Source organism: Pavona decussata, unplaced genomic scaffold (genome assembly GCF_977016875.1).
Source record: "Pavona decussata unplaced genomic scaffold, jaPavDecu1.1 SCAFFOLD_143, whole genome shotgun sequence".
Classification (NCBI taxonomy): Eukaryota; Metazoa; Cnidaria; class Anthozoa; order Scleractinia; family Agariciidae; genus Pavona; species Pavona decussata.
Genome location: NW_028145556.1, coordinates 2,316,176 through 2,339,187, shown reverse-complemented (window position 1 = coordinate 2,339,187; position 23,012 = coordinate 2,316,176). Strand labels below are relative to the sequence as shown.

General features: G+C 39.8%; 4 protein-coding genes across 9 annotated transcripts in view; 1 reads left to right on the top strand and 3 right to left on the bottom strand.

Moving 5' to 3' along the window:
• Positions 1-23,012, top strand: part of LOC146466561 (uncharacterized) — a 187,374-nt gene that overhangs the window by 7,722 nt on the left and 156,640 nt on the right. The window contains exon 9 of one of the 2 annotated variants that reach the window (XR_014867979.1): positions 1,244-1,978. Coding sequence is in view for 1 of the 2 variants with exons in the window: in XM_085127243.1 (XP_084983369.1) it covers positions 1,244-1,510 (267 nt within the window). In the remaining variant the exon portion in view is untranslated. Of the gene's footprint in view, positions 1-1,243; positions 2,432-23,012 lie in introns of those variants that run through there. The other variant, XM_085127243.1, reaches the window with a different exon arrangement.
• Positions 9,834-10,343, bottom strand: LOC146466570 (uncharacterized). The gene has a single exon (XM_085127095.1). The coding sequence runs from the start codon at positions 10,341-10,343 to the stop codon at positions 9,834-9,836; it is 510 nt and encodes a 169-aa protein (XP_084983221.1).
• LOC146466569 (uncharacterized) lies at positions 10,372-12,831 on the bottom strand. Its single transcript, XM_085127094.1, has one exon. It carries the CDS (start codon positions 12,829-12,831, stop codon positions 10,372-10,374), a length of 2,460 nt encoding a protein of 819 aa, XP_084983220.1.
• LOC146466562 (uncharacterized) overlaps positions 17,917-23,012 on the bottom strand; it is a 145,970-nt gene continuing 140,874 nt past the window's right edge. For all 5 annotated transcript variants that reach the window (XM_085127238.1, XM_085127237.1, XM_085127240.1 and 2 more), the window contains 4 exons: positions 22,115-22,171; positions 21,809-21,901; positions 20,929-21,076; positions 17,917-20,481 (listed from right to left, as the gene is read on the bottom strand). In XM_085127238.1, coding sequence (XP_084983364.1) covers positions 20,174-20,481; positions 20,929-21,076; positions 21,809-21,901; positions 22,115-22,171 — 606 coding nt within the window. In that variant the 3' untranslated portion in view covers positions 17,917-20,173. The remainder of the gene's footprint in view (positions 20,482-20,928; positions 21,077-21,808; positions 21,902-22,114; positions 22,172-23,012) is intronic.

Below are 23,012 nucleotides of genomic sequence, written 5' to 3'. Positions count from 1 at the left end.
AAGGAAGACTAAGTCTAACTAAACTTCGGTCGGAATTCTGATCTTTCATTTTATCATGAGTTTTCAATTTCTAGTATTTCAGTAAGTTTTGTCCTAATGGTTTTTTTAAAAGAGTTTTTGGATAGGTTTTTGAGACTAGTTGGAGACTAGTGACCTTTCCAATCTAAAAGTTGTTTTAAATAATTTATCATAATATAGCTAATTAACCCTTTAAGCCCCAATTCAGATCAATGTGCGTGGTTTTCTCACTGATCCCAATATATTTTTTGATGCTAGCAGGGTTTTTAGTAAGAATTGGAGTAGCAAGAGAATACTGTAAAGCAACAGGAGAATTATTATGAAAGGGCAAAGCTCTCCCAGGAAACAAGCAAAATTTATCCGGAGAATTCTGTGTAGTAGCCAGAGAATTGTGCGATCTCCCATGCCTAATGAACACCCTGTGCTAGTCAGGAGAATTGAAAGGCTCAAGGCATAATAATTGACCTAATTGTTAAAAACTAGCTCACTGGATAACACTTCCAGAGTCTTGATTGGTTTAGTAACCATGGTATATCAGCCATTATAGGATGTCCCACAAATATGACAGAGTATGTGTCACAGGGAAAAATCAGCAAGATTCAACAATTTTTTTGTTTTTAATAAAATTCCACTTGTGCTTGTTGGATATGAGATGATTATGTAGCCAACCTGGTGCTGTGTTACTCATTGCCTATCTATCATCTTGTATCCAATGCGCACTCATGCAATAATTATAATATTGTTAAAAATTGCTGTTAGTTCAGTTTGTTGTTTTAGCTCAGATTCTCTGGAGTTTTATCAAGCAGCCTTCAGTTCCTCCAGGAAATGCTGCCCAAAGTTTTTTTCTGCTGCTTTGTTCTTCATTTTGTGATAAAAACAGAAATCTTTCCCATAATCGTGGGTTAATGAAGCATAAATTAAAGCAGTGGATAAAACATTGGAGTGGTGTTTCCTGAAGAAACTGGGGGCCACACGCAATAAATTTGGGCAGATCTGAACCAAAACAACTGAAAGGGATCTAAAACACACTATTGGTTGGTCATACCTCATGCCCTTCAATTGGTTTAAATGTTAAGACATTAAATTTATGTTTGGTGATCATTTTCTTTATTCTCCCAACCTTTTAGTTTGATCAAGTAGTCATATTGTAAGGAGAAATGATTTACTGGTCGTTATTGAGACTAAAGGGATTAAACAGTGTTGATTCTGTGTTCTTTCCCGGTAGGTTGGTGCTGCATCTAAGAAGGTTCTGACCCAGTCACCCGGTGCCTTAAATAAACTTAGAGAAAATGAAGAGAAAATAAATGAGCTGAAAGTGACAGCATTTGATCGTGCAGTGGCTCGTGGGATGGGTCAAAGGCGAGCGAGAGCTGCAGTTATAAACATAGATGCAAACTGCACAAGGATAGGAGAAGCTCTGGCTACAGCAATGGAAACTATGACGGCTGTGGACAATGACTATAAGAGAATTAAAGCAGCTATGCTTTGGTGACGTTTCATATACAGTGGAGCTGGCTGTGTTTGAGGAGGATTATGAAAGAATGAAGGAAACTGTTCTGGTAACTTTATTATATAATGCTGATTTCTGTGGAGGGAGGGCGGGCGGAGGTATACACTCAGGTAATTTTGCTGCCCTAAAGTGCATGGCTTTTTCAAGGGTTCTCTGTAATAAGGTAAAAATCTCATTTATTTTGGTCTGAAAAGGGGGTAATCTTTTAGTGGAGAGAATTTGAATACAAAAATTCTGTGTAATGATCTGTATTGATCTGGTAACCTCATTCAAAACTGAGGTGCATCCAAAAGATACAAAAGGACTCCTCTTCTACTCTGTTACAACAATGGCATACATTTTTTTGTTAATACAAGAACGCGAAGTTAATCTTCATCTCAAGCTAGCTCCAGAAAAAATAACCATAAAAAATTTTGCACACCCTCACCCCCCTTTTGAAAAAAATATAAGGTCGCTAAGCAACCCTTTTCCAGTAGTAAGTCAGGGTAATTTAGTCAAAATAGCTTTGTGCTTTTGTTTTCTCTTCAAGGGAATGTATGGGGGAGGAAAGGATATATTTTGAATGCATGTTGTGACTTCCATCAGTATTTTTCAAAATCCTTTAAATACTTTGAAGTCCAGTTCAGTGCTATGCGTAGACAGCATTGAAGCCTGGTTTTAGGTGCTATATATGTACTAGTGAAACCACTGGAGAGTATTGCTTGCAGCATGATCCGCTTGTGCTTGGCAATCAACGTTTTTCGTATCCTCCATGTGTTGAACTGGAACTACCTTGTATACGAGGTTTAAGTGGAGAATCTTTTCACATGCAAATATATTTTTTTCTATTCCCCCACAATACCCTCTACTACAAGCTAGATCCAGTTCAATTATATGTTATATGGTTTGTTGGCTGGGGGTGAGGTGATTTTTGGAGGGGGGGGGGGGGGGGAGGAAGTGAGAGGCACTTTCCATAGTTGCCCATACTTGTTCAACGTAGGCGGACACCTCTCTTAAGCGGTCACATGGTAATGTTCTCAGCTACATACAAACACTACATTTTTAACCTCCTATAAGCCGACACCTCTCTTAAGCGGACACTTTTTCTGGCCCCAAGGGTGTCTGTTTACTGGAGGCTCAATTGTAATTGCTACTTGTGTTTTGAAAGGATTCTAAGGTCGTTGTCCTTTCCCTGAAATGATGCAGCACACAACGAAAGCATTAAATGCAAGCCTAGACTCAGTATGACTAGTATCAATTTACAGTCAATGTGAACGGAATTATTTTATTAGTTTTATTCCTATTTATTTTGTATGAAATTTTACTTATTTAAGTAGGCATATTGTATTGTATTTCATTATGTAGTACAGCTTTTGTATTTTAAACCGGCCGACCGAGGAATTCGTCGTGTATAAATAGTTGCTCTACGTTATTCAGTGGACTCCAAAAACCTAATACCACTAGAGAACTTGAGTTTTTGGAAGTAGTCACGAAATCTAATTGGATTGCCACCCTCTTGTATAAATCTGCAAGTCTGTAACATGTACTTTTAGCCCTTAATACCATACATTTGTTCATGAGTGAGAAAAATAGTCGATAAAATACATCGGTGACCCAAACTACTGGATGGAGATATCAATAGTTTTATATTATTGTAAATATTCTCATTGAATGATTATCATCACCATTACCAGTCAACGGTGTTTTGGTTCACATTTAGTTTTGTAGTATTTTCTCAAAAGTGTGCAAATGTAATATACTGTTTGCTTTATAAGGATAGGCTTTAAATAATAAAATGATGTAAATATACCTGCAGACACTCTAAATAAAACTTTAAGGTGCATTCTCTTGGTGCTATTCCGGGAAAGATTTCCGCGGAGCCCCATACAGTAATTATACATGCATATAACCCTCATCAACAAAGAACGAACATAAATAGAGTTTTAGTCGCAAATTGTACACATAGCCGGTTAATGTATGAGGCTGTGCGGAAATCTTGCCCTATTCCGGAAGGGAAATACATTAACGCAGTATTCGTGTTCTTTTGGGACCAATACCTTTTTAGAACAGAATGGTATTTTTTCATTCTGCCCTCGATAGCGGAATGAAAGGAATGCGGCTTGTTTAGAATAGAAGGAATAGGCCATTTCCGAGTTGCCGTGAACCTCATTATGAAAGCGAGGCAGAGTGCAAATCTTTTCATATGAAAATTAGTTCTGTCCCATATGAATGAAAACTAATTTTCATAACAAAACTTTGCAGTTATCCTCGCTTTCATAATGAGCTTCAAAGCAACTCGGAAATGGCCTATTGAGTCCTTCGTTTGTGAAAGTTTTCTTTTTAATTTGAATAGGCAGAATTGTGTTCTTTTGGAAACTGATAGTGTTTATTGTTATTCCTGAATCAGAATGGCCTGAATTGTCAAATATTATGCTCCCTTAATTTCTTTAGAAAATTCGTAGGGGGAAGGGTACTTTGTATGTATATATCTGTGTTGTTAAGATGTTACTCTTCTCTTTGGAGGCCGTTGTTAAAAGTTTATTAGTTATTAATAACAAAAGTATTTTTATTTTGTTAAGCAAGGAAAGTTTGTACGGTATAAAAGGCTGACAATTAAAAGCAAATTTTAGTTACAATGTCTTGTTTCTTCTTCCCTTGGATATGACTGGTCACCAAGTGCGATCCGGAGAAAACCCACCTTGTGGTCGGTGTGCGACAAAAGCAGACTGCAGACTCAACACCTGGCCTTTTTCCCAATTATTTTTAATAATAATATTGTGCAACCTGCGCCAATTCCACATCGTGCGCTTGTCGCTTGGCACGCTTTAAATGACAGCCTTTATAGGCCGTAGCTTAGAAGGCCGGAACTTAGCATCCTTCTAGTTGCCCTTCAGTATTACAATTTCATTTTATTTCAATCCTCGTTGATCAAAACAATCAAGTCAAGGTAAGTCAAGTTTATTGTGTAGATACGCTTAGCTTTAGTGAGACAGCTCACCAGCTAGTTTTCAGGTATTACACACGAAAATAAAATTAAAATAACTAAACATCGTGGCTATATACAAGTAACTAGAATAATAAAATGTAAAATCTATCGACATAGGAATAAAAAACCACAATGAGTAAATTTATAAAGATAAAAACTATATTGTTTATCCCATGCGATGGACGGCTATAAAGTTGTTGATCATAGTAAACCTGAGAAGTCCAATTTTCTAATGCTATTTTTAAAAGCCTAAAAGGTCGAATAATTCTGTATGGGTCAGGTATTGAATTCCAGAGTTGTGGATCCGTAAACCGAACTGTTAATTGTCAACGCTCATTTTTCATATGCGCGTGCCGCACATGGAATGTTCTGCCCGCTGAGCTTCGCACAAGCCATATCTCTTTAGCCTCAATTAAGGACGGTGCCTACTATTGTTACTGCGCATACGTTCTGCGCATCGCGGGATACTGGGGTTTCCTATGGGTGCACGGTTTAAAACTATACGGAGGAAGCAGAACTTAGCAAGTGCTTTTGGTATCTCAAAAAAAAAAATTGGGGGTAACCATGCATTTTTCAGAGATAATTAAGCTTCAATCTTTAGAAAAAAATCCCATACATTGCTTTATATTTTGGCTTTTTTTTTTAGAGATATAAATGTTTAATTATCTCTGAAAAATGCGTGGTTAACCCCAACTTTCTTTTTGGATTCCAATAGCCCTTGCTAAAATCTGCTTTTCCCTCAACGTTAGAAACCGCCAAAAATACTTCGGTATTAGAAGGCACCGTCCTTAAAAGTTTACTACTTCAATATTACAATAAGGTTCTGAACCTGTACGACCATAACGACATGAGAACCTGGAGAAAAATCTGTCCCAAATGCAATATAGCGAGGACTCTACTGTGCCCGCAGACGTGCTACTTCTAGCAATTTGTACTTCCGTTTTTTTTCTTGTTTATATATTAGTAGCTTTAATTTTTAAATTTTTTAAAAATTAACGTGGGATGCGCTGTAATTAGCTAGGCTGTAGTGGTCTCCCTGCCTAATAATTTCTTTACGTATCATGTATATAGATCTGTATCTGTATTTTAGTTAGGCGAAGCTAAATAAATAAAACCTCCACGATTTTAGGCCGTAAGTTGAAGTGTTGGCCTTTAAGTCATTTCCTCTCAATTTTGTTTACGTATCGTGTATAGATCCGTATGTGTATTTTAATTAGGCGAAGCTAAATAAACAAGATGCCCCTAATGGCATTTTCGCGGGATGCTTAATGTGGCCTCATTTATTCCCATTGTATGTTTCGCAGATTTATAACACTATCCTAGCTAATGGAATAGTTTGAGTCACAAAGATAGCGTTATGTTGTTTCTCTTGTTTCCCTTGTATTCCATTATGATAACGTGGCCTGACTCACGTTTTCTATTCTGGTTATGTAATTTTAATAAAAGTGTAAGATTACAAATTGTTCTCGTTTCACCAAAAAAAGAAACAAACAAACAAAGAAAACAGGCAAAAAGCTTTCCTAAATGATCTAAAATTAAGCCTATGAAAAAAGCTACTTTTAAAACGTTCGGTGTCTATCTTAGGAAACTGGCTAGTACTTCGTCTTAATCTAAGGGAGGACGCTTTAGCTTGGGGCAACATAGGGTACAACGGGTGAGAACTGTCGCTGTTGATTTTATTGAAAAGTTTCCTATCACATTTTTCCAAGAGCTCGTTGATATTGTAAAGTTTTGAGGAGTAACGCCTCTTAAAGCGTCTTTCCAGGAAGCATTGTACAGTATTTAAAATTGCTCGGCATGCGCCATAAACAGGTAGACCATACATTATTTTAGGAAGAACGATCGCTTTAAAAAGATGATCAATTTCGTCTTGGCAATCAGCTATCAATGACCTCTTCTCCTCTCATCGTGGTTCTACAAATGTCAAACAAAGCGGGATTCCTTCGCCAGGAACTCTCCAATTTCTACCGTTTTAACTGTCAAGTGCTTCTTGGAAGTTATTCTTTCGATTTACCGCTTCAAAATGGTCAATTTTTTTTTTGAAAACAGCACAGTTGAGTCTAAAACACGTAAACAATATGGCGGCCACAACAGTCGACAAAAACATCCCCTCTAGGGGAGAGCAGAATTTAATCCAGGTTTAATGAATAAATCAAATGATGATTTGACGTCACACAGGTAGGGATGAGGAGATCCCCTCCCTCGCAAAATAAGCGCCAATAATGGATTTTCGTTGGGCCGCTTTTGTTGAAGCCAATCAGAACAATACATTCCTACTAGGAGAGGGCAGAGTTTAATGAATAAATTAATGTACAGATTTGAAGGTACCATGGAAAAAAAAAATAATAATAAATAAACGATACGGAGCCTATTTTTAGACACTGTCTGCCCTCAGGGCATCCCGCGTAATAAAACCTCCCCGATTTAAGGCCGTAAGTTGAAGTGTTGGCCTTTGGCTGCTTTAAAATGTCATTTCCTCTCAGTTTCTTGTTGTTAGCCCTGAGTTGTCTGATGTAGTTGATATCCACTTGCTCTTTCTCTGCGGTCGATAAATCGGCTGTTAAATTTGTGTCGACTTTGCTGTCGTGTTCATCGTGGTTAAAAAAGAAAATAGGGGTCGTCAAAATCCGACGAAGAACAGGTCTTATTCGACGCGTTTCCAAATATATTTATTTGAGTCACCTCGGACACCCTCCGAAATATGGCTTTTGTGAAATTACATTTTTAAATTTTTTACAGTGGACAACTAAGGGTTCGCTCGATCGATCCAATGTTTACCATTAATAATTTACAACTTTCAACTGATCATGATTCGTCTAAAATAATTCCTTGTAGAAGTTTCAACACTCTGTCAGATGTAATCTGTGAAGTCCTGTACGTTTATTTGTTGTTTGAAGGTTCATTATTTTGGGATTGTGTGTAATTTTTCCAGCCTGTATAACAAAGAGAGCGTAGAGGATAAATTTGAAATGAGCGTTCCATCCATTATTGGACTGACAGGTGTGTTAATATTCCTTGTTGTTGCTTCGTGCTTATATATTTGCAAGAAACGACTTGTGGAACCGCTAGAGGAAGCTATACAAAATGATGACTAAGAATCTTGAGAACTTGTTCAAAACCAAAGACAACGTTAACGGTCGAACAGATGGACTTGAGGCTGTTGCCTTTTACAAGAACGCTTGTTGCACATCACGATCAACAGTCAACATCAATACAACGCCTTAATAGCACAACAAGACTGCTCTCGAGAGACTTGAAATTCGTGGATATGAACGTGAATTTGAACTTGCGTGATTCTGCTAAGATTACGGCTAAAACAAACGCAGTAAGACTTTTAAACCTTACTCCCAAAAATAAATTAGCTTTAAGAGTGAATTAAAATATCGGTTGCATCAGTCTTTATTCGATCATTATTTGTTGATAAATGTCACTGATTCTGAGGCGTTTTAAGGAATGTCCCGGCCATTATCTGTTATCCATCCTCAAAATGAGAAATGTGATAAGTAAAGGTCTCGCCAAACCGATTTCTTCTAATATTGCCATGTTTTCATGGCAACATATAAGATGCACGACTGAAACATCTTATGCCTTAGGCTTGCTTCTTTAGGCTTTGGGTGCACATTTAAAACTGTGTTTACTTATCGGTTTAGGTGGTCAGTGTTCTACCTCTCCAAATGTCACTGGAACTGTAACACACTTTCCCACGTAGATACTGCGTGATCGTAAATTATGACATTTTAATGATCGCGTGACCATTTTCAGTTACAAATATAAATAAAATTTTCGGTAAGCACCTTTTTTCCTGTCTACAGAAACCCTAAGGAAACAAATTGGAGGTAACAGAGCTGTTGGTGTCCCTTTACAGCAAAGTTTACAGTAAAAGATCATAGAATAATTGTAGATTTAGTAAAATGAGTTTTTTGATTGTCATAATGTCAAACCCTCCTTTTAGAAATCAGTGGTAGTATTGAAATTCATTTGGGATCTAGAACGTTCTGTAGATCCACTAGCGAGGAAGCGAAAGATGGAAAGAACAGCTCTGAAATAAAAAGTTATTCAAATTATTCATGTTATTCATGTTAATTTAGAGATATGTTAGTGCGTTGGCGTATTTTTTTGCCTCACTTAACCTTTCTGTTTCCCAATTTTTACAGTCTTTTTGTTGACAATGGAGTAGTTAGTCTTACCATGCATGATTTTGAAAATACATCCTCTTGATTAACATCCTTTGGTATAGACATTAAGTCTCTGTTGTTAATGTATTTTTCCCAAACCTTTAAAAATTATAAAAAAGAAAATAGCTTTTAAGGAAAATATTACGTGACTTTGCCAGCATTTAAAGCGAGAAGCTTTAATTTAAATGATAACTGAAAAAGGCGCTGCCTCTTGCTTACAACTAACCAAACTTTAAAATTATACCGTAAAATGACAGCTTCTATTTTACCTTATGCACATTAATCGGCATTTTCTGTTAGCTATGTTTTTCAGTTACTCAGAGGATAACCGGTTTTGCTGCACTCCTAATTATATGACAATTACTTTGGAGCTGTCAATTTTGACCACAATTCATCTAAAAATGCTTGTCTTATAATTTGAGTACAAAATAGAGATTTTGAAACAGAAGAAAATGTGGTAGGGAGGTTGTGTCTGAAACGAGAAGCCGTAAAAACAAGAAAAAAATGTAGAATGCAAATTCTATAAAGAAGCGAGGCTGTAAGTAAAATAATATACTTTTGAAGCTCTGTTCCTGTCTGCACAGTAAATTTAGTGTTGGGGAAGTAATTTACCGGTACATCTGCGACGAGTGCTCGGCCGTTCTACGCTCTCCTGCAGGAGTAATATGTTACCCATGATATTATCGTGGAAACATCATTGTCAGACGTTGAAGACCTATCTCAACAGATTGAAGTTGTGGCCAAGTCGTATACTTATCACATATTTTATTTGGTAGGTACATCAGCCCCATACTGGCTGAAAACACAGTGACAGAGACAGTCCTTAATTAACATAGCTCAGTATTTAACAATTATTCACCGATGGTTGGACCAAATAAAACTTACAAAACACGATTTAACACGACATGTTTATTTTTCGACCTCGTGCTTAAAAACAACGCGCGCGATACCTACTGGGAAACCTAAAACTTAAGAGGCCTGGAGCGAGGCTGCAACCGGAAGTGGCCGCTCCATCCCCCCCCCCCCCCCCCAGTGAGTTTACGGACCGAAACGAATGACCATTAACAACAGTTCCTAGGTTTAAAATAACGACAACGAGCAGGCTCTAGACAAAGGATGTCTTAAGTGTTTACAGTCTTCATAAGGTCCTTTACCGTTCATTTAGTCAAGTAGACGCTTCCAATAAGCACAGCTTAGCAGCTGGGCGTATCAAGATTCCATTTGGAGTCTTCACTTCTGCCATACGCACTCTGCCATCACTCCCTGGGAAAGTCTTGAGAATCCGTCCGAGAGGACAATGCGAGCGAGGCGCATCATCATTCTTCAGGAGGACAAATTCCCCTTCTTGTAAATTTCTCTGTTCTTTATTCCACTTGGAACGGGTGGTCAGGCTAGGTAAATACTCCTTCCGCCACCGACGCCACAGCATATCGGCTAGGGCTTGCGCCATTCTCCACCGCTTGCGACTGTTAACTTCTCGCTCCTCAAATTGACCTGGAGGGTTGTTAGGAGATGCTCTTCCAATCAGAAAGTGGTTTGGTGTCAATGCTTCATAGTCGTTCAAGTCATCACTGACTGAAGTTAACGGGCGGCTATTTAGTACAGCCTCAGTCTCAACAAGAACTGTATGGAGTGTCTCCTCTGGCATAACCTGGTCATTAATGACAGTCTTCATGGCTCTTTTGACTTGCTTTACCAGTGACTCAAAGATTCCTCCCATACGACGACGATGGTGGGTTAAAGAACCAGGTGATCCCTTGGTGGGCTAGCTCACCAGCAATGCTTTCTTGACTTAACGACTTCAATGCTTCCTCTAGTTCTCTCTTAGCCCCAACAAACTTAGTTCCACTGTCGGAACGCATCGTCTTGGGACTGCCTCTGCGGCTTCGAAATCTCCTCAATACCATGATAAACGAATCAGTACTTAAGTCTCCTGCTAGCTCCAAATGGACTGCACGGGTGGTAAGACATGTAAAGATGCAACCCCATCTTTTCTCGGTGCTTCGCCCTCTCTTAACGCTCATGGGACCGAAATAGTCCACTCCGGTATTTGTAAACGGAGGTTCAAAAAGCGCAAGTCTTTCTCTGGGTAAGTCTGCCATCACAGGCACTTTGGGCTCAGTTCTCCTTCTCCTACAGTACAGGCAATCATTGATGATCTTCCTAGTAAGGGATTTTCCTTGGGGAATCCAGAACTGCTGACGCACAAGGGCCAGAGTATGTTCTCTCCCAGCATGCAGATGTTTCTCATGAAGATCGTGAACCAGAAGTTTTGAAATTGGATGTGCGGGGGAAAGAATCACTTGGTGCTTTGCCTCAAATGGTATAGAAGCTTTGTTGAGACGACCTCCGACTCTGATAACTCCGCCTAGGAAAATGGGCTGCAGCGGAAGTAATGAACTGTTGTGGGGTAGTGCTCTGTTGGCTTGAAGATCTTCATAGTCTTCTTTGAACGACTCAATCTGTGCTAACTGACATAAGGCTAGGGAGGCCTCTTTAAGATCATCGGCACACAACGTCTTCCCCTGTCGCTCTGAGGGTGGACATTTCTTCTTCACTTTACACTTTAACTGGAACTTGTACCTCATCCACCAAGCATACACGCGCCCCAGCTTCCTCCAGGAAGAGAACCTCTCCCATGTGACCATGCTCACACTGGGGGTAGCTGACGTTGTTAGGACTGAAGCCTTTACTTCCAGTTCGCTGTCATCAAATTCTGGAGCCCTTTCGCTTCTTGGCCACTGATCTTCAGTGAGCATGAGGAATTTGGGACCATTGATCCACCGACACTCAGGAGTCAAATCACACATTTCGATCCCTCTTGTGCAGTCATCTGCCACATTTATCAAACCTGGCACATGGTGCCACTTCCTAACGTCAGAGTTAGAAGTAATTTCAGCAACTCTGTGTGACACATAAGCGCTGAATCTCCTATGAGTGTTCCTAATGTAGTGGAGGACAATCTCTGAGTCACTCCAGAGGTACATATCATCAACTTCAAAGTCGATTTCTTCCAATATCTTCGACTTCAATCTGACTGCTATCACTGCAGCTTGCAGTTCCAGGCGTGGTATAGTCAAGGTCTTGATCGGAGCTAGTCTTGTCTTACTCATTATGAAACTCACATTTACACGTCCACAACTAATCGTTCGGAAATAGGCTACGGCTCCATAGGCAATCTCCGAAGCGTCACAGAACACGTGTAGTTGCACATCTTGGCATTCATCACGGTGGAATCCATACCACCTGGGAACTGCAATAATCTGAGATGACTTTAAACCATCCTTCCAGCTTTGCCAGCCCTGAAGAATTTCATCAGGTAGCTCTTCATCCCTGTCTATTTGACGCCTCCACAACTCCTGTATGATCAGCTTTGCCTTAATCACATATGGTGCAGCAAAACCAAGGGGATCAAAAGCGCTACTCGCCGCGCTCAATATTCCCCTCTTAGTGTCAGGGAAGCCACTCTTCACTGGTTGTAAACACAGGAAATCTTGTTCTGTGTACCACTTGACATCAAGGGCTCTTTCTTGTGGCAGCTCGTTACAATCAAGGTCAACAGTGTTACATGCCACTTCAGAGGATGGGATCGCTGCCAGGACCTCTCGACTGTTCGACATCCACTTTGTGAGTCTGAATCCTCCTGTTGCTAGGAGTTCAATTAGCTGCTTGGCTAAGTTGGTAGCACCATCAGAATTTGGTTTCGAGGATAAAAGATCATCCATGTAAAAGTTACGCAGAACGGCATGAACTGCATCCTTACTAAACTTCTCTGACTGATCTAGGGCAGTCCTTTGTAGTGCATAGTTGGCACAACAGGGTGAGTCAACAGCACCAAACACATGCACTGTCATTTGGTACTCATCTGGAAGTCTAGTTTCATCTAAATCTCTCCACAGAAAACGTAACGAGTCTCTGTCTTCTTCACAAACTCCGACTTGATGGAACATTTGTTCCACATCCGCCATAATGCCGATCTTTCCACTTCTAAATCGCATCAGGATTCCTACCAAATTATTGAGTAAGTCAGGACCAGTGAGAAGCTTGTCATTTAGGCAAACTCTGTCATACTTTGAGGCTGCATCAAAAACGACACGAACCTTCCCAGGTTTGTTGGGGTTCAGTACCGCATGGTGTGGGAGGTACCATGTCTTTGAGGTCATTCCCTTTGACTCTTCAGGTGTCAATTTCTTAGCATGTCCTTTACTGATATAACTGTTTATCACATCCTGGTACTTCCTTGCCAACCCATGCTCCCTGTACAGAAATCAGTTGTGGATGGTCTTTAGATGACAAGGAGAAACTTACTCTGCTTAAGTTCTGGATCTTGGCATCAGAGCCAACTGTATTTAAACTTAGCTGGTGTGTCTCACCCTCAAGCTGCAGGTGGTCTGCTAAGTCCTTTCTAATCAAGGTCGAGTCGCTCCCAGCATCAAGGGCAGCATATGTGTCGACTACACCACGATAGCTATGGATTTGAACTGGCAGGACTTGAAGGAGGACCTTTCTCCGAGGCTGAACACTCACTTGGTTGATGCTTCGAGGGACATCGGATGGAACTAGAGGAGAACTTGTATTGGGTACCACTGGTTGAGCACTCTCTTTTGGCGGGATTGATGACTGAATACCGGTGCTTTCGCTGTAAGCTGAACTATCAGTATGTGGATCGCTTTGACGATCTTCATGCAGGAGAGTGTGATGTGGTCGGCTGCAATGCTCTCTAAGACAACGGTTCGTACTTGGACATTCTTTCGATTGATGGTTTGCTTTCAGGCAATTAAAGCAAAGTCTGTGCTCCCACGCAACTTGTTTCCTTTCCTTCAAGGCTTTGGACTTAAAAACAGGACAAAACGCAACACGGTGTCTGTCTGAACACACAACGCACTTCTGTTCACTAACATGGACTATGTTCCCGACCTCCTTCATGCGCGGCTGCACTTGAGGTGGTTTGGGAGGCTTGGTAGTTGTAGCCAGAGGATGCAGCTTCAAATTTGACTTTGGTTTCATACATGACTGCTTCTTGTTCCACTCTTCACATATGAAATCTTCAAGTGGGTTGAATAAGGTGTCAACTCTTTTGCAAAGCCACTTCTCAAATGCTAGCAGGGTAGCTCTCTCAGCATGACCATCAATATGTTCGTACCATCTCACTCTGAGGTTAATGGGTAATCGCATAGTAGCCCTACTTAGATACTCTGGTGTTAAGAGTATAGCAGACTGGCCCATCTTGACGCACCAGGTAGTGCAAGCTTTCACTTGATAATAATAATCACGCAATGCCTGTCTATCATTTGGAGTCACACAAGAGTTATCAAGCATGTTCTTTAAGTAGGCTGATGCCACACTGCTGGGGTTCCCAAATTGTCGTTTTAGTGTTTTGAGGGCGGTTGGGTAACTATGGCCAGTCACACCCAAACTTTCAATGGCTTTCTTTGCTTCACCGCTGAGATTTTGGAACAGATAAGACATTCGATCAGAGTCAGTCAGTGTTGTCTTATTATGGATCTGGTCACGAAATCTCTCAATAAACTTGGGCCACTCAATTGGCTTGCCTGTAAACTTGAAAAGCTCAAGTGGTGGTAAGCGTTGCTGCTCTTGTGCTCGGAGCAGAGCTGTACCAGAGTCCGTCAGTGAGCTATTGAGACTTTCGGCAAAAACAGTTTCCTGGCCATCTATGAGCCTGTCAATAAATGCATCTACAGGTTCTCCCCTAGGGTCTACTTGAGCTGGTCGATGCAGGGGGTTTGACTTGACCCGACTTGAGTGGGGAGTTGAAGTACTTCTGGAACTTGGGCCCCACAACGGTGTACTACTTGGGAAAGAGTGATTCAATGGACTTTCAAACTTTGGATCATGAGGGGAATAGGCTTGGAAACTATTACTGACAGCAGGTGATGTACTAACACATGTAGGTCTTGACGACAAAGGAATGTCTTGAGGAGTTTGGCTACTCAGTCTTTCTGGATACTTGATTTCAGGTTTTGTTGACCAAGTAACTGATGTGACTGGAGGTGCGTATATATTACTATAGCCAACCAATGGTTGGGGAAAGTTCACATAATGACATGATGACACTGTATTTGTTTGAGGATCTGACTCTAAACTCACAGGAGTAATTATATGCTGAGATGTATATTCACTTCCTTGGCTGAATGGGTCTGGCTGAGTTGAGGTGCACCCACCAATGTTGGGTGCATAAAACTCTAAAACCTTTGGCGGTAAACACTTGGCAACTGGATTTAAAGGAGTATTTGCATACGACATGACAACTTGTTTGTCATATTGCAGAGGTGTATGATCTGATATTTTGAGTTCTTGGGAAACATATCCCGATGTCATTCCAGGTTTCAACTCAGTACATGGGTTTGAAAAATGATCCTTACTTTCAGCATCAGTGTTCATTAAATAAGGTTTTAGAGATGTCATCGTTTCACTGACCTTGCTGTTTTGGTTCTTTTCGGCGTTTCTTTCGGTGACTTCTTGCCCTATTATTTCGTGTTCGAGTTGGGCTAATTCAGCTTCATTCTGGGCTGAGATGACGGCTTTTTCGCTCTCCCTTTTCTTTTGTAGAAGCTCGAACTCCCGTTTCCGATATTCGAGTTTTAGCTCCAACTCCCTTTGGGCCGTTTCTTCGCGAAATTCCTCCTCACGGACTTGATTTTCTCGCTTCACTTGTTCGGCTAACTGTTTTGCTTGCAGGTTTGCGACGGCAGCTTTGATTCGTGCTTCTCGCTTTCTCTTGGACGAGGTTGACGAGGACTTTGACTTGACGGAATCATTCTGACTTGGAACTTGACTTATCGAGTCTTCAGGACTTATTTCAGGACTGTTTCGAAGCGGGGATATCACACATTCATCCACCGAGTGCCACGTACTTTTAAGGCTCATCCTCAAGCGGCTGATTTCTTGTATTTGGACTCGAAGGACCAATTTTGGTTGGACCAAATAAAACTTACAAAACACGATTTAACACGACATGTTTATTTTTCGACCTCGTGCTTAAAAACAACGCGCGCGATACCTACTGGGAAACCTAAAACTTAAGAGGCCTGGAGCGAGGCTGCAACCGGAAGTGGCCGCTCCAACCGAAGTGGAGGTGAATAGTGATGGATATTTACCGAGCCGCGAAGCGGCGAGGTAAATGTCAATCACTTTCACCGACACTGAGGTAAATAATTGTTTTAGTATTTACCACACAAGCTGAATAACTAGCGGACCAAAAAATTGCTTCATTTTTGAAGGTAAAGCGACAAATGGTGGGAAATCTTAAAATCTCGCGCGCCGTGAGGTAAGCCCGGGGGTAAGGGATTTCTTATTATAGAAAATTCCGTCTCGCTTTCTTGCGAACAAATAAAACTTTTAAAGGCACTTGTTTAGTTGCTAAGGTGCCATTTCTTCAATTATTGTGTGAAATTCGTCTTGTTGTTCAGTTGAAACCATGCTGCAAAATTTTAGATGTTTCATTATTTACATTGTTATTATAGTGGTCAGCAGTTTTCGTAAACAAGGCATTGTATTTTCATAGAATATTAGGTTGGAAAGAATTAAATAACTTACCATTTAATGCCGTCAAACTAAACTTTGTTACCTTTTTTGTATTTGTTGTAACAGGTGCCTCGTTCATCGAAATAATTTCCTTTTAAGTGCCGGAGGCAAACGGGAAACCATCTTGTTTGTCTTCGGCTGCTCGGAGGTGAATAGTACTTGGTTAATCATCTCCGAGCTAGCCAATCAGCGCGCGCGAAAGACACTATTCACTTGTGTGGTATATACTAATAGAGGATAGTTTTATCAATCTTGTGCCGGTTGTTCAAAGAGCGGATAACTTTATCCAGTGGGTAAGTCGCTTTCCAGCGAATAAAATGTATTGGGTGGAGTACATTTCATCCGCTGGATAGCGACTTATCCACTGGATAAAGTTATCCGCCCTTTGAACAAATGTGGCCTTGTTGATAAAATCGGTCACATTCTTCAATCTGATGAGCCAATGAAACTGGCACGTGTGCACGATTTTTCATATCTTTGCCGTTTGCACGCGCGTAGACAAATCTAACTTGACACTTCTGTCCTCCTGTGAAAGTGATTTCTTGTATCGATTTAAACTTGACGTTTCATTAAGCTGCGACAAGTTCTAAAACAAAAAAAATTCCGTAGTATTGTCTCTGCTTCAAGTTTTTTGAAAGTTTTTTTTTTTACCGCAAAAGTTGAGCATGCGCAGTTGTGCTATGTGTCATATTCCTGACACATGTAGACAGATTTTAGCAGATGTCTCTCCCGAAAAGTGAAGATCTGGGTACGAGTCTTTTTTAGAGTATAGTGTCTTTCGTAAAACAATGAAAAATCAAAATGTAGTTATGCGCTTCATATATCTATGGCCTAATATTTTTTCACTAGCAAGAAAACGAACCACAGAATCGACTGGGACTCTGCCAAGTGCATTACCTACAGTACAAATTACTATCAACGACTCACTCTGAAAAGCTGGTTTACTAACTTAGAACAAACGCCACTCAACCGTTGCCTACAACTACCTGCACCATACAAACGACTTATTGACAACAACAACGAAACAGACAAACAGTAGACATTTTACTAACAATAGACCCACGGACTTTTGACTAACAAAAGACGGATCGAAACGCACCAATCACTTTTTACAGTCTTCACAGCCAATAACATCACGGCCGTACTGACAAACGACCAATAACATCTGGACTTCGTTGACCAATCAGGTTAACAACCAGAGACGTATATACCACCTACTGACGTTCTACAATTCACTTGACTCTGAAGATGACTTCCGCTCAGGTTGTCGAAACGTCAGTCAAAGTCACCACAAACAGTCCTTCTCAGGACTACACTCACCCGGATGATCATAATTTACGTACTTATGACATGACCCCTGGGTTCAAACCATTTACAAGAAAAAATTGTTGATCTGCGACTGAATTCTTTCTTAATATAGTCAGTACCTGACAAACCAGACATTTTTTCTAAACCAAAACAAAATGACACACACCCAATATTAACTTCACGCTAAACCATACCTTTCAACAAATTGGACCTTGGCACTGAAAGCAATTGAGCGACAATCCTTCATCCCAACAATACTGATCTCTTCATTCAACGTTTACAAACTAATTACAAGGAATGTTGAACAATTCATTTTTTCCATTACAGCTATGTTTATCTCGATCACCAATTGCCTGTTTATGGTTTCAAGTCTAAACTCAGCAAAACGACGGTAGTTGTTTACCCAGCACCTTTATTAAGTTATAACAAAATATTCAAAGCGGCTAGCACATGTGCCTCCAAACTAGACAATTATTAAAATTAATTCCATTTTTAAAATAAGTGCGCCTCCTGGCCTCGGCAAACTAAATTTTGCAGACTACGCGAGTTGGCAATAATTGGCAAATCATGTACACACTCGTCAACTTGTATTTGTTTACATGAGTTTGCAAGCTTGGGTCCTGACCCGTGTGAAAGGGGGGTCTTCAAACCTGCTGCTAAATCCCTATTTAGATTATACTATTAACTATTCAGCCTTGATGGGGGTTTTAGTGGGGAGAACAATTTGCCTACGCTGATTTGAAACGTTCAACTGACCCTTGTGATATTTGCTATAATTTATCTAGCAACAAGTTCATTCTTCATAGCAAAAAGAGTTTCACGGAGACGGTTTCCATGAATTAGGATTTTTCTTCCTTTTTATGAAAAGTAAGTGTTTAGTAGTGCCTTTTACTCTTCATACCATTCAAGGGCCTCGTTATTTTTTTTTTACTACATTCGAACGGGTTCCTGCGCTTTGAAGAAATCCATGATCATGGTTGGTAATACAGGACTGATTACGTAATTTCCATGTTCTTTGTCAACGCTGACATTTTGCTGGCAAAGTAGGCTAATTTGCGAATAAAAACCGCTTCACGCGCCTGGTACATCCGATAATAGTGCCCAAAGCTGAAGGATTGTTCGAAAAATGGACATTTGGCCGAGGAACGAAGCTTCGATGTAAAACTGTGAGATTTTGAGCATTATCCAGAAAAGGGTTTACTTATATATTTATTTATTTATTTATTTATTTATTTATTTATTTAATTTTATAACCCTCCAATTAATAACGACAACACGCGCGCTCTACAGTGGAAAATACAAATTAACAGAGATGATCGCAGGCATAATGGCCAGCAAATATTAAAAATGCAAGTTTACTCAGTTTCATTGAGCTAAGACCTAAAATGTGTCGTTTTTTCTTTGTGTTTTCTCCACGACAAAAAAATCGTATTCGGCGATGAATATCAAATCAGACGACTGTTTAATATCGTGAGGTAACCAACGTCCGAGTTCGTAGCTCGCAACATGTTTCGTCTAATGAGAGCGTACAGTAATTAATCGGTGGGTTATAAGCCTCGATAAGCTGGACTTCTCGCCAACTAGAAACATCTGGACTTTGCTGTATACAGCTATTTCAATTAACGTTGTCGGATCAAAGTTTAAAGCTCAAAGACATCTTCAAAGAGGCTGCCGCCTCATCCTTTTGATTTCCTAACATTTCTTTCATCCAAATGGCTCGCCAAGGTATATCTTCGCTGGACGGACGAGGCAAGGCTGATTTTATTTGATGAACTTATTCATAAAAATCCACAGAATCTTGATGTCATGTCTTACAGCTTAACTTTGATCCAACAACGTTTAGCTGTATCCAAAAAAATCTATCAACGGTCGATGTTTAGCAGACCTCTTCTCTATTAAGTCTGTAAAGATATTTAATTCCCCAAAACTCTATAACTACCAAATATCAGCTTAACAGCTTTTCTATAATAGCAAATTTAGCATGAATAGCAAACATGAGAAAAATGGCAACTGTACATTTACGGCGAAGCGCCACCTCTGACTTTGACGTTACAATGTTCCCCATCTAGAAAACGAAGACCAAAAAATTCGTATACCACATTGGTTGCCATCTACACAAAAGCTATATTGCCGATCGAACCGAAACTTGTCGCCCAAAGCCTAAAAAACCCCGTTTATTGCGAATGTTCAAGTATTTCGCGGATATTGTCCTATGGACTAAGGGAAGACTTAGCTAACGAGCATACAAAATTGAAAACGGGTCTTGTTTGATTAGGCAACCTACAAAATAGTGCAGAAATTATTCTTGTACTGTATTTTTCGTGATTACCAAAATACATTTACTAATAAAAATAAGCTAAAATATCCGACGCTTCGTCTTTGCTTATTTTCATTACTAATTGTATTTCGAAATGCTCTCTTATTACCAAAATAGTCGCAAAAATTAGGAAAACTTATTACGGTGATAAAAAGTTGCCTTGAGGTAAAACAAACTAGACCTCGATGTCAGTACGATGCCAGTCAATTATGCAACAGGATGTCAGTAGACTGATTTCTAAAAAAATCAGGCAGTAAACTGGAAGAAAACAAACTTAACAGTCACAGGATAGGTTTGTGATGCCAAAATGTCCTTCTCCTGGTATCACCACACAATCATAATCTAATCGCGCTCTTGTCTTTCATCTCAATGTACTCGTGCATTCGTCCAGTCGGGTCTTCTTCCTTCCCGCGATCAATAGATTGATAGACATTTCCGTTAGAGTTTTTGGACGTAAGTTTGGTGTGCGTCTCTTTCGGCATCTCTGAATCACCAGCATGTGCCGCAATCAATTGCGTCTTTCCAATGAGGGGTTCGTACGCGGGATTATTAATCCAAGGCGCCTCTGTTGAAGCAACGCATGGCTCGGATCTCTTGGCCTCTCTTCTTTTACAACAAATGACTCCACCCACGATACCTATAACTAGATAAAAATGCGGGGAAATACGCTGACTTTCAATGTAGAGTTGGGTTTTAAAAATATTAATTTTCGCAACGCTAAACAACCCTTTTCGTCTATCACCGAGGGTTACAGTTACACACTAAAAAAATACAACAGCATAAGCTATTTAAACTTAAATTCAAACGAAAATACAATAGTTTCAATAACAAAAGAAAATTCACTATCACCAATGGGAAGCTTAATTAAATATTCCTGAGAAGTAATGTCAGTGTGCATACATTAAAGTTCGAATTAGCAACCGTCAAATCACGTTCTTTTTCACAATAACAACAAAAAAGTCTTTTAAATAAAGTAATGCATACTTCAGCTTTGCCAAGACTGTTAAGCGTCGGAAATTTAAGGCTACTAATGCTACTACTACACAAAACTTTACACAGCTTAGCAATAATCATAAAGTATGCTCCTTACTAAGGACTAGTAGAGTTGATCCACCTATGATGGTGGGTAGTTTCCATAGCATTCTTTCAGCCTCTTGCCTCTTTATGTTGCCTTCATCTTTGGCTGAAGCAGAAGCCGTTGTAGGAGACAGAGTTGTAATTAATCCAGTAAAACGCATCTTCAAAAAAAAAAAATAATAAAAAAAATAACACGTCGGCCATTAAATGCAAGCTGAAAATATCTCAAGATAGACTAATAAAAGAGGTATAGTTTAAAGCTAGACCCTTGACATATATCGTAAGGTTATGACAAAGAATGAAAGATTGTAAAATTGACAGCTTTTCTCTGTATCATTCTCGTCACCCAGTGGATGCGATATCAACCAGAATACGTGCTCTACACCATAATACAACTGGAGATAGATTTTTTATCTTCTTTACGAGCAAAGGACTAGATTCAGTTTACTAAGCAAGGGTGAATTTTCTTCTTAGCTATTGAAGGCGTCCAAGGCGTACATTTGTAGCTGGTAACCTAGAGGCTTATTTGTCATCGGTTTGCGTACTATTATACAACTACGATTACCAAGCATTTACCTAGAGGTGTGTTCATTGCTCTTTACCCGGTTAGACTCACTGGACGTCAACCCATAGCAAGGTTGGTCGCCATAATTTTTTTTATCACCTACAATGCAATGCCCCATGTATGGACACAACTTGATAAATGTATGAACACAAGTCGATGAATGCGACCAGAGGTCGAACCAACCGACCAGCCACACAGATGAGTGTTGAAAGACCGATGCTCGAACGACAGTCAAACATCCTATTAGTATACCTTGGTATAAGAGGGCTTACATTAGGAACAAGAAGAATGCAGTACGCAGAACAGGAACGGGAATACCTTTCTTTACCTTTCTTCCACGATATTCTATTTCAATCCCTTTGCTCAAGAGAGAATGTAAGCGGTCTTTGTCAACGTCGGCAGCATTTACGAAGAGGACGACCTGCAGCAATTAATAAACCACCCAAAAGTTATCCAAACAATATCTCTCCTACTAAAAATAATAACAACGTGACAAGTTTTTGCATCAAATGGAAACTCGGGAAAAAAAATCCGTGCTACAGTAGATTCCCGTTTGATGCAAAAACTTATCATGTTGTTATTTCTAACCAAAAAAAAAAAAAAAATCTAATCATTGCTTGGTTCTACCACTCACCTTTGCTCCATAGTGGATAATAATTATCTCAGATTTCTTCTCAGTAAGAACGACAGTCTGCAGAAAAGGAAAATGATTGTGTTTACTATCTTTAACCTTTTTATTTGTGCTGGGGTACTCTTAGGGACTGAAGCTCGGAAGGGGCTAAAGACCCTTAGAAAGGCTAGTGGGGGGCTTCCCTGCAGTCATAAATTCATGCCCTAATTCGTAACACCAAGCTGCATTTTTTCTGTCATAATGTTTATTTTATCCTTGAACAGTTGTAAGCCTGGCCCGCCTAGATTAGCCCTCGCTACCTGCAAGCCAGTCTTTCTTTTTTTTGCTAAATTTTTGAATTTTTAAACTTAACTTGACTTGGAGCACAAGTACACTAAAATGACCTCTGTTAATTTAATGGCACAAATGAACTCATTGATATCAATGTGGAGCAGTGATATTTGCATTTTCGATATAACGGTTGAAACAGATGCACAGATCAACGGTGACACGCCATCAGACCGTTTGTGAAATTCCTAGACTTCTCTCTCGGTTTTATTTCTTTATTTATTTGTAGTCTTTTATAACCTAGAAAACGTAACGAGCCCTTAGCTTCAATGGACACAGACCATCCTGTGGGCATACGAGGTAAAAAACGGTACAAATAACACGGTGATTGAAAGAGACGTTTTCGAAAAAGTTAGCGACTAAAACACAGAGCCAAGTAGAAATATAAACAAACAGAGATTTGCAAACATGTCAACCGCGAAATTGTCGAAATTAATCGAAGGCAGAGACGATAAACACCAAAGATAGCATAAAATGGACAGCTCAAGTTTTAGAACGAAAGACGTAAAAATGCTGAAAAACAGCGTTAAAAGATCCCGTAAACGTCCGTTAGCTATATTTTTGTACAAAAAGA